Below are 12,721 nucleotides of genomic sequence, written 5' to 3'. Positions count from 1 at the left end.
TTGAGGGGCGGGCAGAATGAGAAGCAGAAAAGCATTGCAGTTAAGAGTAGACTCTGGAACCAGAGAGACTAGGGTTTCAGTCTCAGTGCTACTGTTTTTCACCTGGGTGATTTTACTTCTCTCATCTGTAAAACAGGGATGATAATAAGACCCAACTCAGACAATCGTCCTGAGGAGTAGATCAGATAATTCATGTAAAGCACTTAGCACAGCGCTCAACACAGGGAATGTGCTCACTAAATTCTAGCCGTTATCGTTAACGGCAAGAGGTGCTAATGGGTTGCATGTGGGGAAAGGCAGCAAAGAGAATGAACCTTTTTGAGCATCTCCTTTGCGCTATGCACTGTCCCAGGCCTTTCACGTTCACCATTTAATTTAATCCTTCCATCAGGTCAGCGTGGAAGGTTCTATCTCTGTTTTACAGGTGAAGAAATGGAAGCTCAGGGAGGTTAAGAAACTTACTCAAAAGACTAATGTATGTTGTGAGAGTCAGGATACTGGTTATTCTGGTTGGGGAGTGACCAGAAAGGGGTGCAGTGGAGACCTCTGGGATGCTGCTAATATTCTATTTCTTTATCTGTTCCCGGAGACAAGGATGTGTCGACCTTATGAAAATTCATCGACCTGCAGCTTGATATTATGATTTATTCACTTTTATATACATATGTTATTTCAATAAAGAAATATCAGAAAAAGGAAAAAAAAGAGAAAAAAGTGCAGCAGCGGGGGCAGGCTGCCTTCAGTTCCACAGGCCATGGGCAGCAGAGCCAGCTCTTTCTACCCCTGCGTGCACGCGTTCGAGCCTTGTTGGCCTGGGCCTGCGCACGCTCCTGTTATTCAGGAGGCCTTTACCCAATAGGCTGTTCTGTCCCAAGGAAGCTCTGGTTCAAGGCCTGTTCAGGCAGTTAAGGAGGGAGTAGGATCTTCCTGAGGTGGTCTGAGGGCCTGACTGCCGAAGAGAGGCCTCCCTGAGGTAGCGAAGCACAGAAGGCACGGGTCCAAAAGACTGGCCTGGGATTCAGCCATTGCTGAGCTCTAGGGCAGCTGATGGGGTCCACTGAACACAAAGCCAGCTAGGCTTGGCCTGTTCCTTCCCCCGAGAGGACAACTTCCATCCGCGAGCCCAACTGCGGCCCCTCTGTCCTTCCGCTTCATGCTCCTTGGCCAGGTTCCTCCTTCCCTTACACTGGAGTTTGGATTCTCTGTGAGGCTCATGACACAAAGTCAGAGAGACCGACCATCTCAGCCTGTGCTTCTGGTGGGGGGAGAAGCAAGGAAAGTGAAAGTCTTTCTGGCGGGTTGGGGTAGAAAATCCTCAGGCTTGTCCATCTGGTCTCCACCTCCCTGCTGAACCTCATTTTTTTAAAAGAAACTTTAAAAGATTTTTTAAAGTAGTTTTGGATTTATAGAAAGTTGCAAAGATAGTGCAGTTTCCATATACCCCATAACCAGTTCCTCTGATTAATGTCTAATACCAGCTTGGTACATTTGTCACAACTAAGGAAGCAGCATTGGTGCTTTACTATCAACTAAATTCCAGACTTTATTCAGATTGCACTAGCTTTTCCACAAATGCCCTTTTATTGTTTCAGGATCGCATCCAGGACATCCTGGTACATTTTGTCATCGCCACGTCTCCTCCGTCTCCTCTGGTCTGTGACAGGTTCTCAGCCTCCCCTTGTGTTTTTTTTTTGTATTTTTATTTTTTATTTATTTATTTTTTTCCAATAGAGATCTTTTAAAATGTTTTTATTTATTTATTGGCTGCATTGTGTCTTCGTTTCTGCACATGGGTTTTCTCTAGTTGCAGTAAGTGGGGGCTACTCTTCGTTGCGGTGCGTGGTCTCCTCATTGCAGTGGCTTCTCTCTTGTTGTGGAGCACAGGTTCCAGGCGTGTAGCCCTCAGTAGTTGCAGCCATGGGCTCAATAGTTGTGGCTCATGGACTCTAGAGCGCAGGCTCAGTAGTTGTGGTGCACGAGCTTAGTTGCTCTGCAGCATGTGGGATCTTCCTGGACTAGGGATCAAATCCTTGTCCCCTGCATTGGCAGGCGGATTCTTAACCACTGCGCCACCTAGGAAGTCCCAGCCTCCACTTGTTTTGATGACCCTGACAGTTTTGAGGAGTACTGGTTAGGTCTTTTGTACAGTGTCCCTTGGTTTGGGTCCCTGATGTTTTTCCCATGATGAGACTGAGTTATGGGTTTCAGGGAAAAAACTGCAGAGGTGAACTGTCTTCATCATGTCGTATCAGGGGTACATGCTATCAATGTGGCTTAGCAGCAGTGAGGTTCACTTTGATTTCTTGGTTAGGGGATGGCTGCCAGGTTTTTCCACTGCAAAGTTACTTTTTTCCTCTACTTTCTATACTCTTTTCTTTGGAATTGAGTCACTAAGTGCAACCCACAATCAAGCCCCACCCCACCCTATCCGTTTTTAATCGAGTTTCTCTGGCACAAGACCAGTAAACACAGAAACTCATCTGAGTATTTACGCAGGTAGAGATACACAAACTCCCAGACACCCAGACACCGGCACACAGATAATATAGACAGACACCCAGATAAGTTCATATCCGCAAACACGGACACGCATGGGCACGAATGCAGAAACACCAGGGAAATCAATAGTTTTGTCATTCCATTTTTCTTACCAGCAGAGTGGTAAATCAACTAGGATTTTAATCAACACAGCTTCTGAAATCCCACTTTCTTTCTAATTTTTAAAGATCTTAAAGAGCAAGAACTGAGTAATGCCTGTGTGTGAGTTGGCGATGAAGGCGGGGTGATGAAAATTTGGGTTTGGAATCGAATCAGGCCTCCTGAGATGGGCCAGAGTGGAGGCTTGTGACTCTAACTCCCTTTTTCTCTCTACTTGGCTCTTCCATGTCCCTTTCCCGCCCAGGCCAGAAGTAAGGGGGTGTGAGTAACTCCCCCTGAAGACCCCAGAGCTCTTCCACGGGGAGACATGCTGAGAGCCCACCCCAGCACCATGGGTTCCCTTTGTGCCGGGTGCTGGTCCCAGCTGCTGTGATTTAGGTAGAAGCCTTTCAACGCTACCAGTCCCCACCCCTGTTGTCCTACCTGCCATCCTTGGATAGCTTCTTGGGGCTTTCAGCATAAATGCCCAACCCCTACTGGCTTCAAAACTTCTCAAGATCAGGGCTTTCCCCTTTCTCCAGCTTTGCCCCTCACTGCTCCCTCTTTCCCAGAATATATAATTCTAGCCCAACTGATCTACTCATTGTTCCGTTGTCTGCTGCACCCTGGAATATTCTCCCACAATCTTCATGTGTCCAAACCCTACTAAGCTCTAAAGCCACTTTCTACATGAACCATTCCCTGATCTCCAACCAAAAGGAACAGCTCCCTTCTTTGAATTCCAAGAACACCTTTCCTCTAAGTGATGGCCCGGACTCAACTCTGCTTAGTTATTTGTGAACTTGTGCTTTAGAAACGGTTCTTTTGGTTACTAGCAATAGAAGTTAACTCTTGGCCTCATTCACCAGACCCCAAATGATGCTGGAGTTCCTCGTGGAACAACTGAAGTTGCTGTCATGAATGTGACTCATGTCCAACAACTCCAGTCTGTGTAACTCTTGGCTCCAAGCTTTACAGTTTGGGGAGAGAGAATTGGATTAGTGCAGCTTGGTTCAGGAGCCCACCCCTGAATTAATCACCAGCTATGGCCAAGGGTGTCTTCACACAGCATAGACATGGCCCTTGGGACCACTCTGTGGGAGGAGGGGCCTTCCCCAAAGAGGAGAGCAACACTGAAGCCTTGGCTGCCCCACTAAGAGGCAGCTAATGTAACTTGTCTTTGCTATTGATGGAAGAAGGAGGGAGGACGCTAGGAAGATAAAAACAACAGATGTCCACTGCAAAGTGTTTATGGAGAGAATCAGCCAGTGAGTGACTGACTAGTTCATTTCTTGCCCCTTAGAAGCCCCTAGGTCAGTTTGCCTTCCAGTTCTGTATCTCTAGGGCATGATGGCCGTATATTTTTCCATCCTCTATATCCCCTTTCCAATCATGTTATCGTGAATGAAAAATGTTGCCTGCCGTATCAGTAAACAAAGGATGTTGCAGCCATCAAGCCACTACAGCTGCCCCCAAAGGTGAGCCCTGAGGGAACTCAGGAAGGAGACAAATGGGCTGCCTGCTGAGAAGCCCTCAGCCTCTGTAGCCACCCTGAGAGGGTGCAGAATGGGAAAGAACAGGATACTAGCCCTAGAGAATAAGGTACATATCAAAGGAATGATTTCAGTGAGCCCAGACTCCTGCATCTTCTCATACATAGAAAGTGCTAAATTCATTAACTTGAGATATCTGGTTTTCTTTATTTAACAGTAATGTGATATTCTGACTACTTGGTCTTTGTTGTAAAAACCTGTATATTCTGGCTCCTCCCTTACTTCTTTGAAGCAGTCCCTCAGAGCTGTTCTGAGAGGTTGCCTCCTGGGCTTTGTTCTTGGGTCCCTTGGGAGGTGGAATAGTGGCGGCATGTGGAGTCTTCTGCAGAGGTATAGCAGTAAATGCCTGCCACTCATTGATGGTGTAGCTGGTATATGTCAGGCACTGGTAATAAACCAGACTCCCTTACAGGACTTGGAGAGTTCAGACAAACACATAAGTTGCAATAGAATGTTATTAGTGCTCCAATGGAGGATGCACGGAGAGGTGGGGTTCCTGGAGGGCAGCTGATGAGCTCTGACTGAGGCTTTTCAGAGAAAGTAACATTATAGCCAAGTATTGCAGGTCTAATAGGAGCTTGCCAGGTAGAGAAGAAGGAAAGGGGATTCAGGTCTGAGAGAGGAACTGTCTGTGCAAGGCCACAGGGGATTGTAAAGAGTGCCATGTTTGGGAAATAGGGAGGTTGAGTGTGCCCTGAGTGTAGTGTGTTTTTGGCGAGGATGCTAAGATTTGAGGGAAGATGGAAAAGGCAGATGTGTGGGAAAGGAGGCTGGGGCCAGATCTTGGAAGCTCCCCATCTGAGCCTTGGGAATTTTAACTTATGAAGGGGGGATGGTCGGCCGGGGGGACACTGAGGACTCACGCTGGGGAATAACAATATATATGTGTGTAGAAAGCTCTCCTGCATTTCTGGGGGAATGGGACCCATTGCTGCTTTGGGGAGATAATATGGCAACATCAAGTGAACTTCACTTCTACTCCTGGGGGGGGTCTATGGCATAGAATTAAGATGCTGATATATGAGGCATATGTATAAGTGTGTTTATAGTGGCCAAGAACTGGAAACAAAGTGAGTGCCCAACAATGAGAAAATGATTTAATAAATTGTGGTATATCCACAAAGTGATTTTTCACCTATCGTCCATCTATCTATCATCTATTCATCTTCTATTTAAATTCTTTACAAAATATAATAGCTATTTTTCATGAAAGGAGAGGGAGAAAGAAAGGTCATTGGTAAGTTTTTATTTTTAACAATTTATAATAAAAAGCTATACAAAACCACAAGTACAATTTGCATAAACAGTATAAGCCTTGTGGTTAAAAGTTACATTTAAAAGCCTTATAGACAAACAGCTGCATCACTCAGAAAGTCCTACTCCTTCTCATGAAAGTGTGATTTTTAACCATGATAATTGGAGCATGCCTCTATCACAGGGGGCCCCAACCCCAGGGATCTAATGCCTGATGGTTTGAGGTGGAGCTGGTGTAATAATGATAGAAATAAAGTACACAATAAATGAAATGTGCTTGAATCATCCCCAAATCATGCCCCTTGTCAGGTCTGTGGAAAAATTGTCTTCCACAAAAATGGTCTCTGGTGCCAAAAAGGTTGAGGACTGCTGCTCTATCATTTCAGTTCTACTTGATATCTTGGCCCCACCTACCTGGCCTCATCAATGCTGTCTGTGTGCTGTATTGACTCAGAATAAAAGCCAAGTCCTTGCCTTGTCCCACACAGCTCTATAGGGTCTGCCCGCCTCCACCCTTCACTGCTCTCACCTCAAGTCCTCCATCCCTCTCTCTGCCAGGCTAACTCTTGCCTCCTTGCTATTTCTCACATATCTCAAGGAACTGTATGCCCCAGGGCCTTTGCACCTGCTGTTCTCTCTCCCTAAAACAATTTTCCCCCAGATATCCACACGGCTTACTCCTTCATGTCCCTCAAGTCTTGGCTCAAATGTCTTCAGTGGGCCTTCTCTGATCCACTTAGTTTGCATTGCAATGTCTACTACCCCTTTCACCTCTACAACTCTCTATCCTTTTTTTTCTGCTCTTTTCCTTCATAGCACTTACCAGCTCCAACATATAGTATGCACTGCTTATTTATTTTGAAATTACTTTGAAAGTTGACTGTCCTCTCACTTGAATGTAACCTTCACAAGAGAAATGATTTTTATCTACTTGTTTGCTGTTATACTCCAGGCTTAGAAAAGTACTTGGCACGTAGTAGGCACTAAATACTTATTTGTGGAATGAGTGAATGACTAGTGGTGTGTGCAGAATGGCTGGAGGCAGGTAAGATAACCAACAGAAAGACTAGTTAGAAGACTGTTACAAGCCAAAGGCAAAGGGACTGGAGCCCAGCCTTAAAGGTTGGCTGTGTATGGTGTATGTTTTCTTCTGTCATAACCTTCAAATGATGTTGAAATCTATTGTTTTTTAACTTCTCATTAGTGTGTCTTGATTTTTTTTTGTTGTTGTTGGCTGGGTTGGGTCTTTGTTGCTGCGTGCAGGCATTCTGCAGTTGTGGAGAGTGGGGGCTACTCTTTGTTGTGGTGCACGGGCTTCTCAGTGCAGTGGCTTCTCTTGTTGTAGAGCACAGCCTCTAGGCATGTGAGCTTCAGTAGTTGTGGCACGTGGGCTCAATAGTTGTGGCTTGTGGACTCTAGAGCTCAGGCTCAGTGGTTGTGGCGCACGGGCTTAGTTGCTCTGTGGCACATGGGGTCTTCCTGGAGCAGAGATTGAACCTGTGTCCCCTGCACTGGCAGGTGGATTCTTACCCACTGCACTACCAGGGAAGCCCCTGTCTTGATTCTTTAAGCAGATCAAAAGAGAGGGGAGGCTTGGCATGTTGATCTCTACTTTTCTCACAGTGCCTGGTACTTATATGCTATTAGATATAATTTACTCAACCAGTGTTCAAAGCTTAGCTAATGATCTGATATTACTGATTATTATTAAGTGATTTTAAAGTAAACTTTATTTGACAAAGATCTTAGGATCTAATCAATATTCTTATGCTGTTGTACTAAATAGAGTTAATTTTGTTCCATTAAAAAAGTAGTATACATGCTTATGATAGAAAATTTAGAAATTAGACAAAAGTTGAAAACAAATGAAAAATTTTTACATTTCACCATCATAAAGAACCACTAGCATTTTAATATTCCTTTTGAATATTTTTCTAGGTATAGCTTTTTAACATAGTTATAATAGTTGTGTTTACATTTCAGCATACTGCTTTGCATACTGAGTGTTTACTTTTTAGCACACACATTTTTCTTTGCTATAAACTTTTGGAAAGCATTATTTTAAATAAGTGCACATTATGTAACCATGTAGCTGTACCATAGCTTACTTGACATAGTTAATAGTTGATATTTAGGCTGTTTCTATTTTCCTCTTATTATAAAGATTATCTGCTACTTGTCAGACTTCATTGCCTGATTTGTCTGGTCATCTGCCCTCAATCTTGTTATCTGTAAGAGGGACATAATGAGAAATAAGAGGATTAAGGTAAGTGAATGCAAGAAACACTGATGAGCATATAGTAGGTGTTTAGTAAACAACAGATGGCTTGGAATTGAAACCTTTAGAAACTGTGGAGTGTTAATAGCCTTCATGGCACTGTTCCCTGGCTGCAGGCTGCACCTGATGCAGGTGGACTCGGTCCAGCGCTGGATGGAGGACCTGAAGCTCATGACAGAGTGTGAATGCATGTGTGTCCTGCAGGCAAAGCCCATCAGCCTGGAGGAGGATGCACAGGGTGACCTCATCCTGGCAGGTGGCCCTGGCCCCGGAGACCCCTTGCAGCTGCTGCTTAAGCGGGGCTGGGTCATTAGCACCGAGCTGCGCAGGATCGGGCAGAAGCTGGCCCAGGACCGCTGGGCACGTGTCCATAGCATGAGCGTGCGCCTGACCTGCCACGCCCGCTCCATGGTCAGCGAGTACAGCGCTGCCAGCAGGAGTTCCTCGCAGGAGATGGGCCAGGTCAGTTCCCTGGCATGGGCGTGGGTGGGCACTCAGAATGGGGTTACCTTTTAGAAGAGTGGGTCTGAATTGTGTGGAGTCTGGACTCCTCCTGCCTCAGGGACATCCCTCCCCTTCCAATGAAGCGGGGAAGACAGTAAGGACCTTTACTGAGTATCTGCTCTGTTCTAGGAATTGTGCTAGATGTGTTTACACACGTCTCATTTAACCTGAACAACCTATGAGGCCAATATAACCACTGAGAGACACTGTGCAATGGTTAAATACACTCTCTTTAATGCCCAACTGCCTACTCAAATGTCAGCTCTGTCTGCTGTGTGACCTTGGCAAGTTACGTAACTTCTCTGTGCTGCAGTTTCATCATCCTAATGAGTATAATAATAGCATTTATTTCATAGATCTGTTGTGAGGACTGAATCCTAAGTAAATTAAATTAACTATATTAGCTAGTGTTTATCACTTCCTCATCACTTTATAGATGAGGAAACTCAGAAAGCCTCAGTAACTTGCCCAAAGTTATGCTGTGAATGATATAAGCGGGATTCAACCCAAGGTTTGTAATTCCAAAGCCCATGGTTTTGAATCTCCTCTAAATCCAAAGTGAACCACTGAAAATCCCCCTTTATTTCTCTTTCTTCTGGCATCACTTTGCACCTTAGTGCTCTACCCTTTTCCTCGCTCCACTTTGCAGACAGCAAACTTCTATTCATTTTCTGAAACCCAGCTCAAGTGCCCCTTCGAATCTGAAACTTCCCAGATCCCCCAGCGTAACTAATTGCTCAGTTTTCTTTTTTGGAGCTTCCAAAGCATCTGGTGATGACCTCCTTTGCCACCCGTATCACACTGTGTGATAGTTTATGTGCCTGTTTTCCAAATTGGCTGATTTGATTCTTCATTCTTATTCCTCAGAGGGCCCAGCTCAGCAGCTGGTCTTCGACCAATGCTTACTGCATTGAATACAATTGATCCATTTTTCTGCAGATTGAGAAGCTGCTAATGGAGAAGTGCTCAGAGCTGTCAGCGGTCACAGAGAGGTAAATCTGTCCTCTGGGTGAATCTGGACAGGGTCTGTCAGCCCGTCCTCCGGCAGGGGAGGGGCTGGCATATTCTTCCACAGGGACAGTGGGAATGAGGAGGCCTGGTGGTGGTCTGAGAGTCTCCTCTTGCTGACTTTTATCAGCAACCTTAAAAGACTCCCTTGGGATTTTCTGCTCCATGTTCAGGGCTGGGAGACTGTAAAACGCAGAGGACAGGCCCACGCATAGGAAAAAAGTGGATTCTTGAGGGTTGGTAACAAGGAAAGTTTTCCCACAGCTTTGGGAAGCCCTTTGATCTCCAACGTCAAGGCAAGGTGAAGGCAGACACACCTTACACTCACATACACACTGACGAGGATTTCATAGACACACACAGATATGTAAACATAGACTCACACAATCACAGAAATACACTCACGCCTTCTCCGTATCTCACATACACAGACGGACATATGTCTACACTCAGACACGTGCATACACTCAACCTGGCCCGTACGCACACCTGGGTGTGTGTTGACACTCTCCCTCTCCCTTTGCAGCACTCAGGCCCTGGAAGAAAAACCTGGACATTCCTAGGGCTGCCATGGGGTCTCTGGCCTTCCAGTGTGAAACATTCTCAGGCCATAGGCGTGGATTTGACCTTGATCTTCCTGTGTGAGGAGAATCTCCTCAAGACTCCTGTCTGCACGCCGTAGGCAGTCGTTTCTTAAAAGGTCACAGGCGTTGCCATACACTTTTAGAGTGAGCTCGGCAACCTGGCACACGAGCATCCCTCCTCTGCGGCTCCCATCCCCCATCCCTAGACCCTGGCCGAAATGATGGCAGATTCTCCCAGGGAGAAGCCAAGAGGTATGAATTTGGCTTATTTCTGATGGCCTTTCTTCCTGGCGACATGGACTGTTAGCTCTCATTTCAGGCCCCTCTTCTCTGAACACTAGGAAGGCAGGGGGTGAGCCAGCTGCGGAGCATCCCATCTCTGACTCCCCAGGAACTGATGCCTTCTTCCCAAGCCACTTGCACCACCACCAGCCCTGCTGCAGGCCCAGGTCTGGCCCCTGCAATGCCTCTGGGCTGACCGCCTGCCTCTTCCAGTGGCCCACCCAGGATTTCTTTCCCCAGGTGCCTCCAGGTTGAGAGTGAGCACGTCCTGAAGTCGATGAAGGCCTGTGTGAGTGAGACACTGAGCACACTGGGCCAGCACTTCGGCCAGCTGCTGGAGCTGGCCCTGACCCGGGAGGTGCAGGTCAGTGCAGACCGGGCGGTGGAGGTGGGCAGAGGGACGGAGCCAGGCTGCGGGAAGCTCTGAAGTGGACTTTCTTGTGAGACATTCTTCTTAGACCACCAAAGTAAACTCTAACACCTGAGAGACAGGACTGTCAGAGCTGAGTGGAGGCTTCCTGAGAGCATCTAGCATAACTCTGCATTTTCCAGTTGTGAAAGTTGGAGCCCAGAGAGGGCAGAGACTGACCTAAGGTCACACAGCAAGGTGGTGGCAGAGCCCAGCATCTCCCAGTTGCACTTTCAGTATTGCTCCCACCACCTTCAGTCTTCTCTGTTGAGTTCTTGTTCACAGTGCACAAAGTCATCCTTATTGTCCTGAAAGACTTAAGGCACCTGCAAGGAACAAGACCATTCTGGATATCCTAGCAATAGAGAAGAATCTAGAAATGTCAGCTAGTCTAGCTCTTGCCTCTAGGCAGGCTGGTGCTTGATTCCAGAAAGAATGAGGGCTTTGGAACCTGCCATATCTACTTTCACATTGTGGTTCATCATGGGACCTTGGTCAAGTTCCTTAGTCTCGTAGCCTCAGTTTCCTCATCTATCAAATGAAAAACTTCCCCAGAAGAAAAGTGAGAGGACTAAGCAAACAACATATGAAAAGTGCTTAGCACATAGTATGGGTTAAATAGGTGTTATTTCCTTCTCTTGCCTTTTCTTATTTTAAAAGCCTCCCAGAAAAGCTGATTCCATATGGTTTTCATTAGGAAAGGTATTTACACGTTATTTATAGTTACAGAAATATTGTGTTACATATTTGCCATTCTTTTCTCACCACCAAATAAAAGCTTTCCACAAATAACAAATCCCTCCCCATATCAGCTTCTCTCCAAACTCGGCCTTTCTACCTGGCCCAGAGTTTCCTTTCTCTCTTTCCTGTGTGTCTGGCTCATTTTACATACACCACAGGCCCTTATGGCCTGGCTCACTTGCTGGTCAGGGCGGCCCTGTGCAACCTCACCCTCCCAATCCAGAAGGGTCTGTGGAGTTTACTCTCCCCGCCCTGAGAGTCTGGGACAAGGGGAGGGAAGGGCCAGGGCTGGGGCGCTGGAGCTGCCACAGTGAGCAAATGTTGATGGTCACGTGTACAGGAAGGTGGTGGTCCAACCCGGGGCCAGTGTCCCAAATAGAACGATCAAGTCCCAGAGAGACCCAATGAAACATGGGGGCCAAAGAGGGTAAAAAAATTGAAGGATTGATGACTGAGGTTATTGAAGTTAGTGGCGGGGAGGAGGGGAGCCTGGAGCAGGAGCACAGGTGCCTGTTGATGCTTTTTATGCCATTTTGATGCCCTCTTGCCTGGCAGTACCTGCTTCACTTAAAAGGGCTGAAATGGAAGAGTTCCATTGGATTGTAAACAGAAGCCAACTGGGTTTGGAAGCAGTCCTTAACTCTTCCTACCAGGGGCAAAGGGTATGTTGTCTTTCTGATGCTCCAGGTCACAGAATCCTGGGAAAAGCTCTCTGGACTGTTACGAACGTACTTGGGCTTTGTGGACCATATATCTGATTCCCAAAGAGTACTGTGTCCATTCTCTTTTTTCTTCATCCTGACCTTGTTTGGGCTGGAATTCCTGATCTGGTTCTTCTGTTGTACTTCCCTGGCTAAATCCTGCCCCATGTCCCAGTCTGCCACCTGCATCACTGATGCTCAGCCTAGGAGCTGTTGGATCTGTGCTTCTCTCTTAGAATTGCGTCCTTCATTGGTCCCCCTCCCCCAGCTGGGGGAGGTAGTGTCTGTCCTCTATTCCTCTGTGTATTTGTTAGTTTCCTGACAACCTCCCTTCCTTCCCACATGCCCCATGGTGTCCTCTAAGCCCTCCTACAGGCTTATCTTGCTGTGCTCATAATATTTCTTCGCTGATCTTTAGCTTTATTTTATATTAAAAAGTTTCCACATAGGACAGTGGTGACATAAAAAGATACACTGGCTGAAGGCAGGGTAATCTGTGTTCAGTGTTGTGAGCATGTGACTCAAATCCTATCCCCTAGGATGTTAGCTGTTGTGAGTTGCAAGTCAGTGGCTTTATTCAAAGGTAGAGGTAAGAAAACTGAGGAAATTAAATGACTTGCCCAAATTTGCACTACCTTAAGAGAAACTAATGACAAGCTTTGCTAAAAAGAGCCTCCTAATCACCTAACTACTAATTGTTTATTGAGATAATGTAACTACTTGGTGGGCATGAAAATTGAAGGCTGAACTGTTAGGAGCCACTGATGGGA

At 46.3% G+C, this 12,721-nt stretch overlaps 1 protein-coding gene across 1 annotated transcript in view; it reads left to right on the top strand.

The window, feature by feature from the left end:
* The window catches only part of INSC (INSC spindle orientation adaptor protein), a 130,457-nt gene that overhangs the window by 57,825 nt on the left and 59,911 nt on the right, over window positions 1-12,721 (top strand). The window contains exons 3-5 of the mRNA XM_057750085.1: window positions 7,839-8,184; window positions 9,166-9,218; window positions 10,341-10,464. Coding sequence (XP_057606068.1) covers window positions 7,839-8,184; window positions 9,166-9,218; window positions 10,341-10,464 — 523 coding nt within the window. The remainder of the gene's footprint in view (window positions 1-7,838; window positions 8,185-9,165; window positions 9,219-10,340; window positions 10,465-12,721) is intronic.

The sequence above is a fragment of the Hippopotamus amphibius genome, chromosome 9, assembly GCF_030028045.1.
Source record: "Hippopotamus amphibius kiboko isolate mHipAmp2 chromosome 9, mHipAmp2.hap2, whole genome shotgun sequence".
NCBI lineage: Eukaryota > Metazoa > Chordata > Mammalia > Artiodactyla > Hippopotamidae > Hippopotamus > Hippopotamus amphibius.
This window is presented reverse-complemented; position numbering and strand designations above follow the sequence as displayed.